Source organism: Mesoplodon densirostris, chromosome 5 (genome assembly GCF_025265405.1).
Source record: "Mesoplodon densirostris isolate mMesDen1 chromosome 5, mMesDen1 primary haplotype, whole genome shotgun sequence".
NCBI lineage: Eukaryota > Metazoa > Chordata > Mammalia > Artiodactyla > Ziphiidae > Mesoplodon > Mesoplodon densirostris.
Window position 1 is genome coordinate 3,002,795 of NC_082665.1, and position 19,151 is coordinate 3,021,945.

Sequence of the window (19,151 nt, forward strand, 5' to 3'; positions counted from 1 at the left end):
GCGCAGGAGGAGCTTTCCAGGACGCCGCTTCCCCCAGCCTCGTGCTGCCCCCTTGAGTACCCTGAGCTGGACATTTATTTACCTTGCGATCTCCCAGCGCCCGGGCCTGGGTTTGTGGGTTTCGAGCCTCGTACCCGAAGTCCGGGAACGGGGCCCATGCCCCGATGGCAGCCGGGTGCGTCCAGGTGAGACTTGAGCCCTAAGGCTGCCCACTCTGCAGATCATCGGGGTGGACCCCGAAGGCTCCATCCTCGCAGAGCCCGAGGAGCTGAACCAGACGGAGCAGACGGCCTACGAGGTGGAAGGGATCGGCTACGACTTCATCCCCACCGTGCTGGACCGGACGGTAGGCGGGGCGGCAGTGACAAGCCCAGCCCTCAGGCCACAGCCTTGCCTGGCTGAGCGGGAACAGAGACGCGAGCTCCGTGCTGCACAGGCGGCAGTAGTCTCGGGGGTCATGACGTGGTGACTGCGGTACTTTACCTGACGAGCGTGTGCCACGGCCCTGTTGGGCAGACACAGAGGCCGCTGGGGGGTGGCGGCTGGCGCAGACCACCCCGGCAGAGGGAGGGAGCCGGGTGGCTGGAGCGGGTAAGCAGGCCGACGTGGGAGAGCTAAGGACCCCAGAGAAGGCTCCTTTTAAGGACCCTAAAGGATGCTTCGGTCAGGGACCTAGACTAGAAGTGTGGCCCTACAGCGGGGCTGGTGGGCGGTTTTACTGGCCACGTGCACAGTGTGCTGGACCCGGGGGGAGGGGGTGGGGTGCGACCTAGGTCTGCAGATGTGAGTCCTGGATCCCAGGCGAGGGGCTGGGCCGCATCCCTGGAGGGTCACGGCCTCCTGGACCGAGGTCCTCTGTGAGGTTGCAACCTGGGCGGTGGTCCCCACGCCCACCACAGCCCCGCTGCCCGGTGCCCGGCGCCGCCTGGCCTGACCGCCTGCCCTCGGCGTCCCGCAGGTGGTGGACAAGTGGTTCAAGAGCGACGACGAAGCCGCCTTCGCCTTCGCGCGGATGCTGATCGCGCAGGAGGGGCTGCTGTGCGGTGAGTGGGGCGCCAGATGCTGGGGCAGCGCCTGAAGGACCCCCTCGCTCTGGGGCTGCCCGGCCCACCTGCACGCCGTCTGCTGCAGGGCTCGGAGGTTCTGTGTGAGGAGGGTTTGGTCGTGACACTCGGTGGTGACGAGGCGAATTTGGGTGGACAGTGAGAAGCGGGGGTCCCCTCAGCACCCCGAACCCGGCCCCTCCCCCGAGCACCCCTCCAGAGCGCGGTGCGGCGTGCACACGCACACGCACTCGCACGCACACGCGCCCTGCGGTCTGACCCCGCCCCTCCCGGCAGGCGGCAGCGCCGGCAGCGCCATGTCGGTGGCCGTGAAGGCCGCCCAGGAGCTCACTGAGGGGCAGCGCTGCGTGGTGATCCTGCCGGACTCTGTGCGGAACTACATGTAAGGAGCGCGCCCTCCGGCCCCTCGGCTGCCCGCACTCCGCGCTCCGCCCCCCGGGCGCCTGTGCCGCCTTTGCTGCCCGCCAGGCGCCCCCCCCCCCCACCAGACCCAGCAGCAGCGTGGAGGGAGCGGGGGGAGGGGGGTGCTGTGGGGCCGCGGGGGACGGGGTGGCGGACGCAGCCGCCCTAAGAACGCCTCCCACCCCCCGCTGCAGGGAGCACCGGCTCTGCTGCTTCACTCACACTCCAGCCCCAACCTGGCGAGACCCAGGCTGGGGTCGGCGGCCCCGGGGACGGGCTATGCGAGGTCTGCCTGGTGGCCGCCGTGGCCGCTTCCAGTCCGGGGGTGCTGAGTGTCTGCACACCTGCCCAGGCGGCAGCTTGCAGCCTCCTGCCTCCAATTCCCGTCCTCTGGGCTGACGGCCCCCGCTTGGGGCCACCGGCTGAAAGATCCAAGGTTGCTGTGCAGGAGCAAGGGCACGGGGGACTAGAGACCTCCCCCACGGGCCCGCAGGCTTCCTGCCTGGCCCAGGAGTGGCAGGTTACATACGTCGGGTGAGCTCCGCTGCCCCTGGTGGGCGCCCGTTCCAGCAGGGGTGAGGGACGTCTGGGTGTCCACTGCCAGGTTGCCCTGAGCATGGCTGGCTGCTCACACCACACAGTGCGTGAGAACGGCCATCTCCCCGTGTGCTGGGCCGGACTGCCGTGGGTGCACACGCCTGCCTGTGTGTGGGAGAGAGAAATGGCGAGAGTGTGACTGAATGATCATGTCTCGGGCACACACGTCTAGGCTGGGGGGCTGTGGATCCTCTCTGCTCCCCACTTCGTTGGTCCTCGTCCGCCTTTTTTTTTTTTTTTAACATCTTTATTGGAGTATAATTGCTTCACAATGGTGTGTTAGTTTCTGCTGTATACCAAAGTGAATCAGCTATACGTATAGATTTATCCCCATATCCCCTCCCTCTTGCGTCTCCCTCCCACCCTCCCTATCCCTCCCCTCTAGGTGGTCACAAAGCACCGAGCTGATCTCCCTGTGCTATGCAGCTGCTTCCCACTAGCTAGCTATTTTACGTTTGGTAGTGTATATATGTCCATGCCACTCTCTCACTTCGTCCCAGCTTACCCTTCCCCCTCCCCGTGTCCTCAAGTGCATTCTCTACATCTGTGTCTTTATTCCTGTCCTGCACCTAGGTTCTTCAGAAACTTTTTTTTTTTTTAGATTCCATATATATGTGTTATCATACGATATTTGTTTCTCTCTTTCTGACTTACTTCACTCTGTATGACAGACTCTAGGTCCATCCACCTCACTACAAATAACTCAATTTCGTTTCTTTTTATGGCTGAGTAATATTCCATTGTATATATGTGCCACATCTTCTTTATCCATTCATCTGTCAGTGGACGCTTAGGTTGCTTCTATGTCCGGGCTATTGTAAATAGTGCTGCAGTGAACATTGTGGTACATGAATCTTTTTGAATTACGGTTTTCTCAGGGTATATGCCCAATAGTGGGATTGCTGGGTCATATGGTAGTTCTATTTTTAGTTTTTTAAGGAACCTTCATACTGTTCTCCATAGTGGCTGTATCAATCTACATTCCCACCAACAGTGCAAGAGGGTTCCCTTTTCTCCACACCCTCTCCAGCATTTATTGTTTGTAGATTTTTTGATGATGGCCATTCTGACCAGTGTGAGGTGATACTTAATTGTAGTTCTGATTTGCATTTCTCTAATGGTTAGTGATGTTGAGCCTCCTTTCATGTGTTTGTTGGCAATCTGTATATCTTCTTTGGAGAAATGTCTGTTTAGGTCTTCTGCCTATTTTTGGTTTGGGTTGTTTGTTTTTTTGATATTGAGCTGCATGAGCTGCTTGTGTATTTTGGAGATTAATCCTTTGTCAGTTGCTTTGTTTGCAAACATTTTCTCCCATTCTGAGGGTTGTCTTTTCATCTTGTTTTTGATTTCCTTTGCTGTGCAAAAGCTTTTAAGTTTCATTAGGTCCCATTTGTTTGTTTTTGTTTTTATTTCCATTTCTCTAGGAGGTGGGTCAAAAAGGATCTTGATGTGATTTATGTCATAGAGTGTTCTGCCTAGGTTTTCCTCTAAGAGTTATATAGTGTCTGGCCTTACATTTAGGTCTTTAATCCCTTTTGACTTTATTTTTTTATATGGTGTTAGGGAGTGTTCTAATTTCATTCTTTCACATGTAGCTGTCCAGTTTTCCCAGCACGACTTATTGAAGAGGCTGTCTTTTTTCCATTGTATATTCTTGCCTCCTTTATCAAAGATAAGGTGACCGTGTGTGTGTGGGTTTACCTCTGGGCTTTCTGTCCTGTTCCATTAATCTATATTTCTGTTTTTGTGCCAGTACCATACTGTCTTGATTACTGTAGCTTTGTAATATAGTCTGAAATCAGGGACCCTGATTCCTCCAGCTCCGTTTTTCTTTCTCAAGATTGCTTTGGCTATTCGTGGTCTTTTGTGTTTCCATACAAATTGTGAAATTTTTTTGTTCTAGTTCTGTGAAAAATGCCATTGGTAGTTTGATAGGGATTGCATTGAATCTGTAGATTGCTTTGGGTAGTATAGTCATTTTCACAATGTTCATTCTTCCAATCCAAGAATATGGTATATCTCCCCCTCTGTTTTATCTTTAATTTCTTTCATCAGTGTCTTATAGTTTTCTGCATACAGGTCTTTTGTCCCTTAGGTAGGTTTATTCCTGGGTATTTTATTCTTTTTGTTGCAGTGGTAAATGGGAGTGTTTCCTTAGTTTCTCTTTCAGATTTTTCATTATTAGTGTATAGGAATGAAAGAGATTTCTGTGCATTAATTTTGTATCCTGCTACTTTACCAGATTCATTGATTAGCGCTGTAATTTTCTGGTAGCATCTTTAGGATTCTCTATGTATAGTATCATGTCATCTGTAAACAGTGACAGTTTTACTTCCTCTTATCTGATTTGGATTCCTTTTCTTTTTTTTTCGTCTCTGATGGCTGTGGCTAAAACTTCCAAAACTCTGTTTAATAATAGTAGTGAGAGTGGGGCAACCTTGTCTTCTTCCTGATCTTAGTGGAAATGGTTTCAGTTTTTCACCATTGAGAATGATGTTGGCTGTGGGTTTGTCATATATGGCCTTTATTATGTTGAGGTAAGTTCCCTCTGTGCCTACTTTCTGGAGGGTTTTTATCATATATGGGTGTTGAATTTTGTCGAAAGCTTTTTCTGCATCTGTTGAGATTTTCATATGGTTTTTATCCTTCAATTTGTTAATATGGTGTATCACGTGGTTTGATTTGCGTATATTGAAGAATCCTTGCATTCCTGCGATAAACCCCACTTGATCATGGTGTATGATCTTTTTAATGTGCTGTTGGATTCTGTTTGCTAGTATTTTGTTGAGGATTTTTGCATCTATGTTCATCAGTGATCTTGGCCTATAGTTTTCTTTCTTTGTGACATCTTTGTCTGGTTTTGGTATCAGGGTGATGGTGGCCTCGTAGAATGAGTTTGGGAGTGTTCCTCCCTCTGCTATATTTTGGAAGAGTTTCAGAAGGATAGGTGTTAGCTCTTCTCTAAATGCTTGATAGAATTCGCCTGTGAAGCCATCTGGTCCTGGGCTTTTGTTTGTTGGAAGATTTTTTATCACAGTTTCAATTTCAGTGCTTGTGATTGGTCTGTTCATATTTTCTATTTCTTCCTGGTTCAGTCTCGAAAGGTTGTGCTTTTCTAAGAATTTGTCCATTTCTTCCAGGCTGTCCATTTTATTGGCATATAGTTACTTGTAGTAATCTCTCATGATCCTTTGTATTTCTGCAGTGTCAGTTGTTACTTCTCTTTTTTCATTTCTAATTCTATTGATTTGAGTCTTCTCCCTTTTTTTCTTGATGAGTCTGGCTAATGGTTTATCAATTTTGTTTATCTTCTCAAAGAACCAGCTTTTAGTTTTATTGATCGTTGCTTTCATTTCCTTCATTTCTTTTTCATTTATTTCTGATCTGATCTTTATGATTTCTTTCCTTCTGCTGACTTAGGGGTTTTTTTGTCTTCCTTCTCTAATTGCTTTAGGTATATGGTTAGGTTGTTTACTTGAGATTTTTCTTGTTTCTTGAGGTAGGATTGTATCGCTATATACTTCCCTCTTAGAACTGCTTTTGCTGCATCCCATAGGTTTTGGGTCATTGTGTTTTCATTGTCATTTGTTTCTAGGTATTTTTTGATTTCCTCTTTGATTTCTTCAGTGATTTCTTGGTTATTAAGTAGTGTATTGTTTAGCCTCCATGTGTTTGTATTTTTTTTTTAATTATTTATTTTTGCTGTGTTGGGTCTTCGTTTCTGTGCGAGGGCTTTCTCTAGTTGTGGCAAGTGGGGGCCACTCTTCATCGCGGTGCGCGGGCCTCTCACTTTCGTGGCCTGTCTCGTTGCGGAGCACAGGCTCCAGACGCGCAGGCTCAGCAGCTGTGGCTCACGGGCCTAGTTGCTCCGCGGCATGTGGGATCCTCCCAGACCAGGGCTCGAACCCGTGTCCCCTGCATTAGCAGGCGGACTCTCAACCACTGCGCCACCAGGGAAGCCCCTGTTTGTATTTTGTTACAGTGTTTTTCCTGTAATTGATATCTAGTCTCATAGTGTTGTGGTCAGAAAAGATACTCGATACGATTTCAATTTTCTTAAATTTACCAAGGCTTGATTTGTGACCCAAGATATGATCTATCCTGGAGAATGTTCCATGAGCACTCGAGAAGAAAGTGCATTCTGTTGTTTTTGGATGGAATGTCCTATAAATGTCAATTAAGCCTATCTTGTTTAATGTATCATTTAAAGCTTGTGTTTCCTTATTTATTTTAATTTTGGATGATCTGTCCATTGGTGAAAATGGGGTGTTAAGTCCCCTACTATGATTGTGTTACTGTCGATTTCCCCTTTTATGGCTGTTAACATTTGCCTTATGTATTGAGGTGCTCCTGTGTTGGGTGCCTAAATATTTACAATTGTTATATCTTCTTCTTGGATTGATCCCTTGATCATTATGTAGTGTCCTTGTCTCTTGTAATAGTCTTTAGTTTAAAGTCTATTTTGTCTGATATGAGAATTGCTACTGCAGCTTTCTTTTGATTTCCATTTTCATGGAATATCTTTTTCCATCCTCTCACTTTCAGTCTGTATGTGTCCCTGGGTCTGAAGTGGGTCTCTTGTAGACAGCCTATATACGGGTCTTGTTTTTGTATCCATTCAGCCAGTCTGTGTCTTTTGGTTGGAGCATTTAATCCATTCACATTTAAGGTAATTATTGATATGTATGTTCCTACTACCATTTTCTTATTTGTTTTGGGTTTGTTATTGTAGGGCTTTTCCTTCTCTTGTGTTTCCTGCCTAAATAAGCTCCTTTAGCATTTGTTGTAAAGCTGGTTTGGTGGTGCTGAATTCTCTTAGCTTTTGCTTGTCTGTAAAGGTTTTAATGTCTCCGTTGAATCTGAATGAGATCCTTGCTGGGTAGAGTAATCTTGGTTGTAGGTTTTTCCCTTTCATCACTTTAAATATGTCCTGCCACTCCCTTCTGGCTTGCAGATTTTCTGCTGAAAGATCAGCTCTTAACCTTATGGGGATTCCCTTGTATGTTATTTGTTGTTTTTCCCTTGCTGCTTTCAATATTTTTTCTTTGTATTTAATTTTTGATAGTTTGATTCATATGTGTCTTGGCATGTTTCTCTTTGGATTTATCCTGTATGGGACTCTCTGCACTTCCTGGACTTGATTGATCATTTCCTTTCCCATATTAAGGAAGTTTTCAACTATAATCTCTTCAAATATTTTCTCAGTCCCTTTCTTTTTGTCTTCTTCTTCTGGGACCCCTATAATTCGAATGTTGGTGCGTTTAATGTTTTCTCAGAAGTCTCTGAGGCTGTCCTCCATTCTTTTCTTTTTTTTTTTTTTTTTTTTTTTTTTTGCGTCACGCGGGCCTCTCACTGTTGTGGCCTCTCCCGTTGCGGAGCACAGGCTCCGGACGCGCAGGCTCAGCGGCCATGGCTCACGGGCCCAGCCGCTCCGTGGCATGTGGGATCCTCCCGGACTGGGGCACGAACCCGTGTCCCCTGCATCGGCAGGCGGACTCTCAACCACTGCGCGCCACCAGGGAAGCCCCATTCTTTTTCTTTGTTGTGCTCTGCGGTAGTTATTTCCACTATTTTATCTTCCAGGTCACTTATCCGTTCTTCTGCCTCAGTTATTCTGCTATTGATCCCTTCTAGAGAAATTTTAATTTCATTTATTGTGTTGTTCATCAGTGTTTGTTTGCTCTTTAGTTCTTCTAGGTCCTTATTAATCATTTCTTGTATTTTCTCCATTCTATTTCCAAGATTTTGGATCATCTTTACCATCATTACTCTGAATTCTTTTTCAGGTAGACTCCCTATTTCCTCTTCATTTGTTTGGTCTGGTGGGTTTTTACCTTGTTCCTTCACCTGCTGCGTATTTCTCTATCTTCTCATTTTGCTTAACTTACTGTGTTTGGGGTCTTCTTTTCACAGGCTGCAGGTTCGTATTTCCCGTTGTTTTTGGTGTCTGCCCGCAGAGGGTAAGGTTGGTTCAGTGGGTTGTGTAGGCTTCCTGGTGGAGGGGACTGGTGCCTGTGTTCTGGAGGATGAGGCTGGATCTTGTCTTTCTGGTGGGCAGGACTGCCTCTGGTGGTGTGTTTTGGGGTGTCTGTTAACTTATGATTTTAGGCAGCCTCTCTGCTAATGGGTGGGGTTGTGTTCCTGTGTTGCTAGTTGTTTGGCAAAGGGTGTCCAGCACTGGAGCTTGCTGGCTGTTGAGTGGAGCTGGGTCTTAGTGTTGAGGCGGAGATCTCTGGGAGACCTCTTGCCGATTGATATTATGAGGGGCCGGGAGGTCTCTGGTGGATCACTGCTGTGAACTTGGTTCTCCCACCTCAGAGGCTCAGGCCTGACACCTGGCCGGAGCACCAAGACCCTATCAGCCACATGGCTGGTGTGGGTCAACACGTCTGCTTTGCCCTCTGGGCTTCAGTTTCCTCACCCATAAACTGAAGTCACTCTGGGCTTTCAACGGGTCTTCCCTCCAAACCTGCCCCTCTAGCTCTAGGCCTAAGCTGCTGTTTGTCAGGTGCTTTCTCATCTGCCTTTTTAGGGCAGGTCTCTGGCAGACCCCAAGGCCTGGTCTGGTGTCCTCTGACCCCAGGTGGGATGGGGTCCCTCATCCCCCTCTGCCAGAGCAGACATGAGGACAGCCAGGGAAGAGGCCACCCAGGAGCCCCGAGGGGACATGATGGCACAGGATCCGGGACAGAACTGTTAACCCACCTGGGTTCTTGGACTCTTTAATCAGTAGAAATTAATAAGAGGCCAGACAAGAGATTCAGGCAAGGCTTTATGGGGACTCATTCTGCAGCAGGCGGGAGTGAAAACAAGTAACAGCTTCCCTTGCTCTCTCCCTGAGGAGGGGGTGAGCTGGTCCCTTAAGTGGAGTGAGGGTAGGGGTGGGTCCAGGGGTCAGGGCTGGAGGGGTGGCTTAGGTGGTCTGTCCACCCCTTTGTGGTGCTGTGGACATGGGGCATTTGCAGGACCCTGCTTTTGCTCCCAGCAACTCAGAAGTGGCAGTTGGTTTTTTGGTCTTTTTGTATCTTGTTTTGTCCTGAATTTGCCCCAGCTGTGCTGTGCATGCAGTTTTTTTTTTTTGTTTTTTTTTTTTTTTTTTTTTTTGCGGTATGCGGGCCTCTCACTGTTGTGGCCTCCCCCGTTGCGGAGCACAGGCTCCGGACGCGCAGGCTCCGGACGCGCAGGCTCCGGACGCGCAGGCTCAGCGGCCATGGCTCACGGGCCCAGCCGCTCCGCGGCATATGGGATCCTCCCAGACCGGGGCACGAACCCGTATCCCCTGCATCGGCAGGCGGACTCTCAACCACTTGCGCCACCAGGGAGGCCCGCATGCAGTTATTTTTAGTCCCTCATAGTTTCTTTGTATCTGTTGCTTGAGAAGTTGTTTGTCCAGGTGCAGGCACTGCAGCAAAGGGTCCCAGGTCCTAGGTCCCAGCGTACCACAGAACCTTCTGCTGTGCTCTGAGCTCAGTCAGCCCTGGTTGACCAGATGCCCCCGTCGACCACAGTTCCCTAGGGGGTCTTTCTGGAATCTGGCTCTCAGGCCTCTTCGCGGAGCCTCCAGCCAGCCCCTTTGGGGTCTCTGCTGGACTGTGGGGTCTGGGGAGGGATGCTGGGCTTTCTCTCTCTGAGGACCTCCGCCCACAGTGTGGGCAGAGGTGGTGGTGAGACCCTGGTGACTTCTGGTGCCGCAGGTCCAAGTTCCTGAGTGACAAGTGGATGCTGCAGAAGGGCTTCATGAAGGAGGAGGACCTCTTGGTGAAGAAGCCATGGTGAGGACGCCTCTGAGCAGAGATCTCTCCCCGACCACACGCGTGTGGCTTGGGACTTGCGTTCCTGGTACCCAGGGCACGTGTGCTGTCCTGCACCTGGCTGGGTGCCCCTGCGGTCTCCCTGTCCTGGACTCAGCCTCCTGGTTCACGGCCTCCCTGCCCCACCCTCTTCCTGCAGGTGGTGGCACCTCCGAGTTCAGGAGCTGAGCCTGTCGGCCCCGCTGACGGTGCTGCCCACGGTCACCTGTGAGCACACCATCGAGATCCTCCGGGAGAAGGGCTTCGACCAGGCGCCCGTGGTGGACGAGTCGGGGTCAGTCTCAGCCTCCATCCAGAGCTCTGCCCTCTGGGCCCTGCTGGGTGCCTCCAGCCTGTGCTCCACGCTGCTCTGTGTCAGCGGTGCTGGACGCGGCAGCCCAGTGGACCGCACAGCTGGTCGGCTGACCTTGGTCACTTTGCACTCAGATGCTCAGAGCGTTGGACGGCTGGTCCCTGAGCACCGGCCAGGATGGGGGCTGCTCATATTAACCCTTTGGGCTTTAATGCCTTGGTCCCAGCCCACTGCACCCAGCGTGTGCACAGGAGGCTGGCGTACGGTCCTGCCCTGGCTCTGGGCATGTGCCTGACAGTGGAAGGCTGTGACAGACGTGCCCTGGTGACAGTGACCCACCATCAGGGCTCTCCCGGGACTGCCCCAATTCTAGCACCAAAAGTCCCATGTCCCAGGACACTGGCCAGCTGGTCACCCTTGACACCTGTCAGAATGGAGATGCCCAGAGGACTCACTGGTTTACCGTTCCCTGCACTGGACGGTCAGCTCCAAGGGCAGGGTGTTTGGTCACTGCTGGGCTTCTGCCACACAGAGACCCTGGGCAGATAGTGGTTGATTCTAAGAGGAGTTCTGGGTTTGACCCTGAGGGTGGCTGTGCTGGACTCTGCTGTCTTGGCGGGGGTGGGGGGTGGGGGGTGGAGAGTGCAGGAGAGGCACCAGTGCTGACCCTGCCCCGTCCCCGCTTCCCCAGGGTGATCCTGGGGATGGTGACCCTGGGGAACATGCTCTCGTCCCTGCTCGCGGGGAAGGTTCAGCCATCGGACCAAGTTCGAAAAGTCATCTACAAGCAGTTCAAGCAGGTATGAGCCCCGCGAGGCCTGAGCAGGCGGTGCTGAGACCAGCTCTGTCCCAGGAGGCGGGGCCACGCGTCCCTCGCCCCTGACCCTTGACACCACCCCAGACCCCATCAGACCCCTAAATCTGACAATTCGCCCCGGCTTCACAAAGCGAGAAGCCCCAGGTGGGGAAAGGCCAGCATTGGTGAGGGCTCACCCACGCCCGTACTTTGGCAATGCCTGTGGTCACTGGCAAGCCCAGGGACCGTCATCCCAGCCGAGCCGGGCATCTGCCAGCGTGACCATTCCCAGAGCACCAGGCCTTGATTTTGTCCGGTGCACACATCATTTAAGATCACCTGGCATGCCTAATTATTTAATAAGAACTAGAACGTTCTGGGGGCTGAGCCAGGGCTGGTCAGACCCCGTGGTCATCCTGAGATGATGGCCACCCTGTGATGGGCCAGGGCAGAGCCGACGCCGTGTCCCCGAGGGTGCCTGGGGTCAGGGCAGCCCCTCTCCCTGGTCTCCGGACGTTCCACAACCCCTTTCTCCTCGGACCCCCAGGGAGTGGGAGTGGTGGGTTGCTGGCTGTCTCACGCTTGAAAGGCTGGCAGGTGGAGCCCAAATCTAGGAATGGATTTGATTTTCCTTTCTCCCCATCCCACACATAGCTGAAATGTCACCAGAATCTGAGTGTTTCTCCCCATATCCACCCCCCCGCCATCGCCTCTAGCGTGGTCCCTGCACGGCCCCTCACTCCTGGCCCTACCTCTCTGCGGCTGGAGAGACCACAGGAGGTGTGGGTGGGGTCTTGCCCCTCCCTGCCAAGCCCAACCCCGGCTGCCTCCACTCCTGCCGTCCACCTGCCCTGGTTCTCAGGCCGGTCCCTTCCTGCTGCCTTGGCACTGGCTATCTCTGCTCTCCTGCCCTCCACCCCCCGTCCCCTGCTCTCGGCCTCTCTGACCCCCAGGCCCCGGGCACCTAGCACACGGGGTGTGTTCTTGGAGCACTTATTGCCCCCCAGTCCAGCGGAAGCTCCAAGAGGCTATCCTGGCCCCCGTGGGCCCTGAGTGGGAAGCACAGGGCCCGGCGTCACATGCATGTGGGTGGCCAGCCAGGCTGAGCAGGGGCAGCCTTTCCGCCCATGCCATTGCCCACCAGCATTCCTGGAAGTTTCTGACCCTCCTTCTCTTCCCTGCGTTGAGCTGAACATAACATGTCCCATTTGATGATTTTGAAATGAACACACACCCGCGAAACCACAGTCGAGAGTGAGCGTATCCATCCCCTCCCTCCCCCACTTCTACCCAGGCTTCCTCTCCCCTCCCCGCACGCCTATCCTGTCCCGTAGACTGTGCGCCCTCCCCCGGCTCGTGCGCATACGCAGCCCCACCGTGTGTACCCTTGTCTGGCGTCTTTCATGCAGCAGAGTGGTTTGGTTTTTTTCTATATAAATTTATTTATTTCATTTTTGGCTGCGTTGGGTCCTCGTTGCTGTGCGCGGGCTTTCTCTAGTTGCCGCGAGTGGGGGCTACGCTTTGTTGTGGTGCGAGGGCTTCTCATTGCGGTGGCTTCTCTTGTTGCAGAGCACGGGCTCTAGGCACGAGGGCTTCAGTAGTTGTGGCACACAGGCTCAGTAGTTGTGGCTCGTGGGCTCTAGAGCGCAGGCTCAGTAGTTGTGGCACACAGGCTTAGTTGCTCTGCGGCATGTGGGATCTTCCTGGACCAGGGCTCGAACCCCTGTCTCCTACTTTGGCAGGCGGATTCTTAACCACTGCGCCACCAGGGAAGCCCAGCAGTGTTTTGAGGTCCCTCCGAGGTGTGGTGTGCATGCTCTCCACCCCGTCCTGTGCCTGAGTCCAGTTCTGTTGTGTCTCTGGCCTTTCCTGCTGATTCTCTGCTGTGTGTGCCCTTCCCTCCCCCAGGGAAGAGCTGAGCGCTCTAATGTTACTGAGTCCGGGCTTGCCCTGCTCGCCGCACGACAGGCCAGTAAATCGGGAGACAAGGCGTTGAGGCTAGGAATACAGCTTTATTTGGAAAGCCAGCAGGCGGAGAAGATGGCAGACTGATGTCTCAAAGAACCATCTTCCCGCGGTCTGGATGCCGGTTTCTTTCACAGAACAGAGAGGGGGAGGAGGTGAGGAAGTAAAGTGAAAAGGCCATACGGTTTGCAAATGTCCCCTGGAATGGCCAGCCTCGGGGAGGGGATGTGTTAATGTCTTCTTTCTTGCAGCCATCCACAGGGTCAGGATGTTTCCCTGAGCAAAGGCACTTGGGTTTAACATTCAGGCAGAGGGGCGGGGCTCCCCGAGGCAGGCTGTCCTTTTAGAAAACAAAAGCAACGGGAAGCAAAGGTTAAAATAAAAGAAACAGATCCAGCCGGTAGTCAGGACTGGCTCTCCCCTGTTCCACCAGGTCACCCCCCTTAGTGGCCGAGGCTGGCCTCCAGCCACAGCCTTCCCCCGGGGTGTAGCCGAGCCCCAGTTCCCTGGGCTCTAGTGCCATCCAGGCCCTCAGGGGTCTCGACGCCCCGCCACCAAGATGTTGGGTGGGGCCGTGTGTGCCTGCCCTGCTCCAGGCACCAAGCGGTGGGTGTAAGCGGACACAGGACGTCCTTCAGCAGGGTCCCCGGCATCCCTGGTCCAGACAGTGTCCCGAGGAGAATGCGGCCCCGAGGAAACCTGGTGGGTCCTGTCTCCTGGGTACACCCTCCGCATCCAGGGCTGCCCCTTCCTGCCGCCACGGGGGTCTGGCCGCTGGCAGTGAGCAGCACGGGGAGGTCCCCATGGAGCTGTGGCGCCCCCTTTCCGCCCTATTCTCCCAGCGGAGAGGAGAAATCCTGACCCCCGTGGTCTACTGACCACGCCCAGCGTCTGACCTCGTAAAGGCAAGCATCGGGGCCACTGTGTTGTGTACGGCTCAGCATGCACTAGTGCTTGGCAGGCAGCTGGTGCCCAACCCGCCTTACACAGGTTAAGGCACTGCCCCGGAGCTTGCGTCCTCTCACAGGGAACTTGCCTCCATTGCCAGAGCCGAACTGGAAAGGGTTCCAGTGGGGCTAACAGCTTTGGAGATCACCTTGGGGTTTGAAAGATGGACCTAAGTGTCCTTTCTTTCTTTTTCTTGGAAGCTCTCATCATATGTCTACTGAGCAGATGGCCCAGAGCGGGCGCTCATGTTCCCCGCCCGTCACCACGCCCTGTACCACCCCCGCCCCTCACCACGCCCTGTACCCCCGCCCCGCCCCTCGCCACGCCCTGTACTATCACATCTTGCACTGATGTAGGATTTGTTCCGATGGATGGCGAATATTACGCTGTTCGTAACTAAAGTCACTAGTTTACTGAGGGTTCAGTCTTTGGGTTCTACAGCTCTGTGGGTTTTGACAAATGTACAGTGACCTGTACCCATTACAGCATCGCACACAGTAGTGTATGTGCCCCGGGTGCCCTGGGTCCCTGCGCCCATTCCCCACTGCCTGAACCCTGCAACCGCCGATCTGACTAGCTTTGCCTTTTCCGGAAATTCATAGCGGTGGAATCATACTGTGGGAAGCCGTCCTAATGGCTCTTTGCAGAGTGATACGTACGGACTCTTCCCCGTCATCCAAGTGTCCTTTCACGTGTGTCAAGCCTCGTTCAGTTTCTAAGTCAGCAAGAGGCTCCAGAAGAACCTTCTGGAGGGACGCCGGCCCCTCCTGCTGCCTTGTGCTCCTTTCCTCGGGCTCCGGCCAAGCTGGGCTGCCCTGGCGAGCGCTGACCACGGCTTCCCTTCCAGATCCACCTGACGGACCCTCTGGGCCAGCTCTCGCACATCCTGGAGACGGACCACTTCGCCCTGGTGGTCCACGAGCAGATCCAGTGTAAGTGGGGCCCTCTGTGGGCTGGGAGCGGGGGCGGGAGCCCTGTGGGGTGCTGGCCGCCGGGCCCCCAGCCCAGGCTTGTGTGTGCGCTTTCCTGCCGTGAGCGCACAGGGCGTCTGGGAGCTGGAGACGCTGATCCCCAGCCTTGGGTCCAGATCTCAGAGGGACCCCGCTGTGGGCCAACCTGGGTACCGGCTCGCGGTGAGATCACAGGGCTTTATAGACTGCTCACAAAGCCCTTCCCGGGCCTCCTGGCCGCATCTCCGGAGGCCGGGGATGTTGTTCTGGTGCCGGACGAGGACGAGGGTTATAGAAATCCCGAGAATTGGTGGTGCGGGGGGGCTTGGAGCCCGCCCTCCCGCCTGCCGAGGGCTGGTCCTGGGGCCTGGGCGCCCCCACCTAACCCTCTCCTGTCCTCGGTTCCTTGGTGCGGGACCTGGCCTTGGGGGTGGGGGGGACCTGCAGGTGTGTATGCCCCGCGCACCCCTCGAGCTGGGGAGCGGCGCTGTGATCAGCTTTGCAGCCTCCGAGTACCAGGGAGGGCGTCCAGGCCCCGGACCCCGAGCTTGGGTGGGAGGCTCCCCTGCTTGTGTCACACACTCGTGTTTGAACATCTACACACCCTGACGTGGGATCTGGTTTCAGGGTCTGTAAATAAAGTTTCCTTTGACACCGCCCTGTCAGAAAGAACGGTCAGCGGCCGCTTTCGCGCTGTGTGGGCGGAGCTGAGGGGTCACAACAGAGACCGTACCGCCTTTTACAGAAAGTTTGCCGACCCGGCTCTGGCCAGTGTCTCCTGGGGGACCTGGAGACCGCTCCGACTGCCCGCCCCTATGGGGCTCAGTGCTTCTCCAAAGCTGCCCCTTTGCCTAGAAGCCCCTCATCTCTTCTGGGTGCCTGTTGCTTTTTCCTGAGGTGCTCCGAGCCGGCCCATAGGGTGCCTGGCTTCTCTGTGTCTCCAGCAGCCCACCCTGTGTGACCTCTGCCCTCAAAGGCGTGAGGGACAGACAGGGAAGCGGGGTCTGGTGGAATGGGGTGCGACCTGGGCATTTACCACCGGCCGCTCAGTTCTGCCCAGCCTGCTGTGTGCTTCACAACAGCTGTCAGTCAGGGTTCCCCCAAGAAACAGAACTAGTAGGATGTGTGTATACAGAGATTTGCTATAAGGAACGGCTTATAGGCTGGCAAGTCCCAAGACCTGCAGGGCTAGTGGCCAGGTTCAAGACCCCAAGAGTCAATGTTTCCGAGTCCAAAGGCCGGACATTTCCATCTTACTCGTGGTGGGTCAGCCCTTTTGTTCTATTCGGGCCTTAAACTGTCTGGATGAGGCCCAGCCACACTGGGGAGTGCAATCTGCTTTACTAGGTCCATCCAATCAAGAGTTGATCTCATCGAAAGACACCCAGAATGAGGTTCGCCCAGTTCTGGGGCACTCCATGGCCCAGTCGAGTTGAAATGTAAGATTTACCATCTCCATCACCCTCTCTGCCCTTGGGCGGCAGGGCAGGGGGCCAGCGGCCTGCATTCATTCTAAGCCTGAGAGAAAGGCGTGGGTTTGAACATGGAACTGTAGGCCAGAGATGTGAGCTGGTGGTGTTAGGTGTGAGTAGGATTGGAATTTCATGCCACAACTCGGGCCTTGGGCACCAGGGGTGACCACCGGCTGTTCTGAATGAATGCGACCCTTGGGCGTCCCCGGTGGGCGCGGCTCAGAGGGCTCAGGGCCCTGCTGTCTGCAGCTTCGCCCAAGTGGCTTGTGTTGGGAGGGGATGGCGCTTGTGCTTGGGCTGCCAGGACCCACAGGTGCCCGTGGACACGGGGCACCCTCCCCACACACCCCCGCCACCCTGTGCCTGGGGACGCGGCTGCCTCAGATACGCTCTGTGTGGAGGCCCCTCTGAGCCTGCGGCCTTGTCCCCCCTCAGACCACAGCCACGGGGAGTCCAGTGAGAGGCAGATGGTGTTTGGAGTTGTCACTGCCATCGACTTGCTGAACTTCGTGGCCGCCCGCGAGCGGAACCAGAAGACAAAGTCAGGAAGTGAAGGTGCCGGGGCCGCAGCCCAGCTCTGACTACCCCCCGAGGTTGTGTGGCTGTTCTCTTTTGCTTTCATAAACACTAAACAAACAAACACGTGATTTTTAGCCACCTGGCACTGGGCATCACTCTGTCACAATGGGTAGCCAGGATGCTTACTGCTTAGCCCGGGCCCGGCAGAGATGTTATAGTTCCCCGTCATTAACACTTGGCCACCTAAATGAATCTATTTATGATTTATTCGATTAGATGTGTTTTTCTTTAACTAACTTTCTCATAAGATGTTTCAGCAAGCAAATCTTTTAAAAGAGAACTCAGCCAGGCCAGGCGGATGAACCCCTGCCATGACTGGGGTAGGGGGCCTGAAGGCAGAGGCCAGTACCTTTCCCAGGAGTCCAGAGGGAGGATCAGGAGAATGGGGCCCAGGAAGCGCGGGTCGGTGCCGTGGCCCTTCTCCCAGCAGCGTGGTCCACTTGGGGGGGATGGGTTGGTTGGAGTGGCTTGAGTGTTTGGGGTTTTTTAATTGAGGTGAAATCCACTTAACCTAAAATGATCAATTTTTAAATGTGTAATTCAGTAGCGTTTATTAGAGGTCGTCCAGCCACCACCTCTGTCGAGTTCCAGAACATTTCATTCCCCCCATTAAGCCGTCACTCCCCTCTCCCCTCCTCTCTTGGCACCCACTACTCTGCTTTCCATCCCTATGGATTTACCTGTTTTGGATATTTCATATAAAAAGAATCATACAATCTGTGACCTTTCGTGTCTGGCTTATTTCACTTTGCCTGATGGTACTGAGATTCATTCACACTGTCGCATGAATCAGTAGTTCCTTTTTGTGGCTGAACAGTATTCCTTCTACGGATAGACCACAGTTTGTTTCTCCGTTCTCAGCTGATGGACATTTGGGTTGTTTCCACTCTTGGGCTGTTGTGACTAGTACTGCTCCGCACTGTCGTGTACAGGTGTTTGTTTGAACACCTGTTTTCAGTTCTTTGGGTTATATACCCAGGACTGGAATTGCTGGGCCACATGATAATTCTGTGATTAATTTTGGGGGGAGCTACCAGATTGTGTTCCACGGTCGCACCATTTTACATCCCCACCAGCAGTGCATGAAGGTTCCAGTTGCTGCACATCCTCACCAACACTTATTTTCTGGGTTTTGTTTTTTATAGCCATGATAGTGGGTGTAAAGTGTCATCTCACCGCGGTTTTGATTTGCATTTCCTTAATGACTAATGATATTGAGCATCTTTTTATGTGCCTGTTTGGTCATTTGTATATCTTCTTTGGAGAAATGTCTATTCAAGTCCTTTGCCCATTTTAAAATTGAGTTGTTTGCCTTTTGTTGTTCAGTTGTAGAAGTTCTTTATATATTCTGGATACTAGAGCCTTATCAGACATGTGATTTGCAAATATTTTCTCCCATTCTGTGGGGTAGCTTTCCTCTTTCTTGATAATGACCTTTGGTGTACAACAGTGTTTTTTTTTTTTTTTTTTTGCTGTACGCGGGCCTCCCACTGTTGTGGCCTCTCCCGTTGCGGAGCACAGGCTCCGGACACGCAGGCTCAGCGGCCATGGCTCACGGGCCCAGCCACTCCGCGGCATGTGGGATCTTCCCGGACTGGGGCACGAACCCGTGTCCCCTGCATCGGCAGGCGGACTCTTAACCACTGCGCCACCAGGGAAGCCCAGTGTTTTGTTTTTGATGATGTTCAGTTTATTTGTTTTTTCTTTTGTTTCGTTTTTGGTATTATGCCCTTGCCAATCCAAGGTCATGTTTTCTTCTAAGAGTTTTATAGTTTTAGCTTTTACGTTTAGTTCATTGATCCATTTTGAGTTAATTTTTGTACATGGTGTGGGGCAGGGGTCCAAATTCATTCTTTTGTATATGGCTCTCCATTTGGGGAACAGACATTCTTTCTCCATTGAATGGTCTTGGCACTCCTGTGGAAAATCAGTTGGCCGTAGATGTATGGGTTTATGTCTGAACTTTTGCTTCTGTTCCATTGGTCTATATGTCTGTCCTTATGCCAGTACCACACTGTTTTAATTACTGTAGCTTTGTAGTAAGTTTTGAAATCAAGAAGTGTGAGTCCTCTGGCTTTGTTTATGTTCAGTATTGTTTTGGAAATTGTGATGTATCTTTCTTCATGTTTCTTGTGCTTGGAATTATTTGAGCTTCTTGGGTTCCAACATCTGGTTTGTAGGAGTTCCAGAAAAGAGGAAACAAGAGAGAAGGAAATCACCAGTGAAATAATTCAAGAAACTGTCTCAGACTGAAAGACACGAGTTTGTAGATTGA

At 52.9% G+C, this 19,151-nt stretch overlaps 1 protein-coding gene across 1 annotated transcript in view; it reads left to right on the plus strand.

Annotated features, from left to right (window-relative positions):
• The window catches only part of CBS (cystathionine beta-synthase), a 31,146-nt gene extending 13,552 nt beyond the window's left edge, over nt 1-17,594 (plus strand). The window contains exons 9-16 of the mRNA XM_060100415.1: nt 221-346; nt 959-1,043; nt 1,341-1,446; nt 9,758-9,835; nt 10,014-10,148; nt 10,858-10,966; nt 14,723-14,807; nt 16,733-17,594. Coding sequence (XP_059956398.1) covers nt 221-346; nt 959-1,043; nt 1,341-1,446; nt 9,758-9,835; nt 10,014-10,148; nt 10,858-10,966; nt 14,723-14,807; nt 16,733-16,878 — 870 coding nt within the window. The 3' untranslated portion in view covers nt 16,879-17,594. The remainder of the gene's footprint in view (nt 1-220; nt 347-958; nt 1,044-1,340; nt 1,447-9,757; nt 9,836-10,013; nt 10,149-10,857; nt 10,967-14,722; nt 14,808-16,732) is intronic.
• Nucleotides 17,595-19,151: the final 1,557 nt, after the last annotated feature.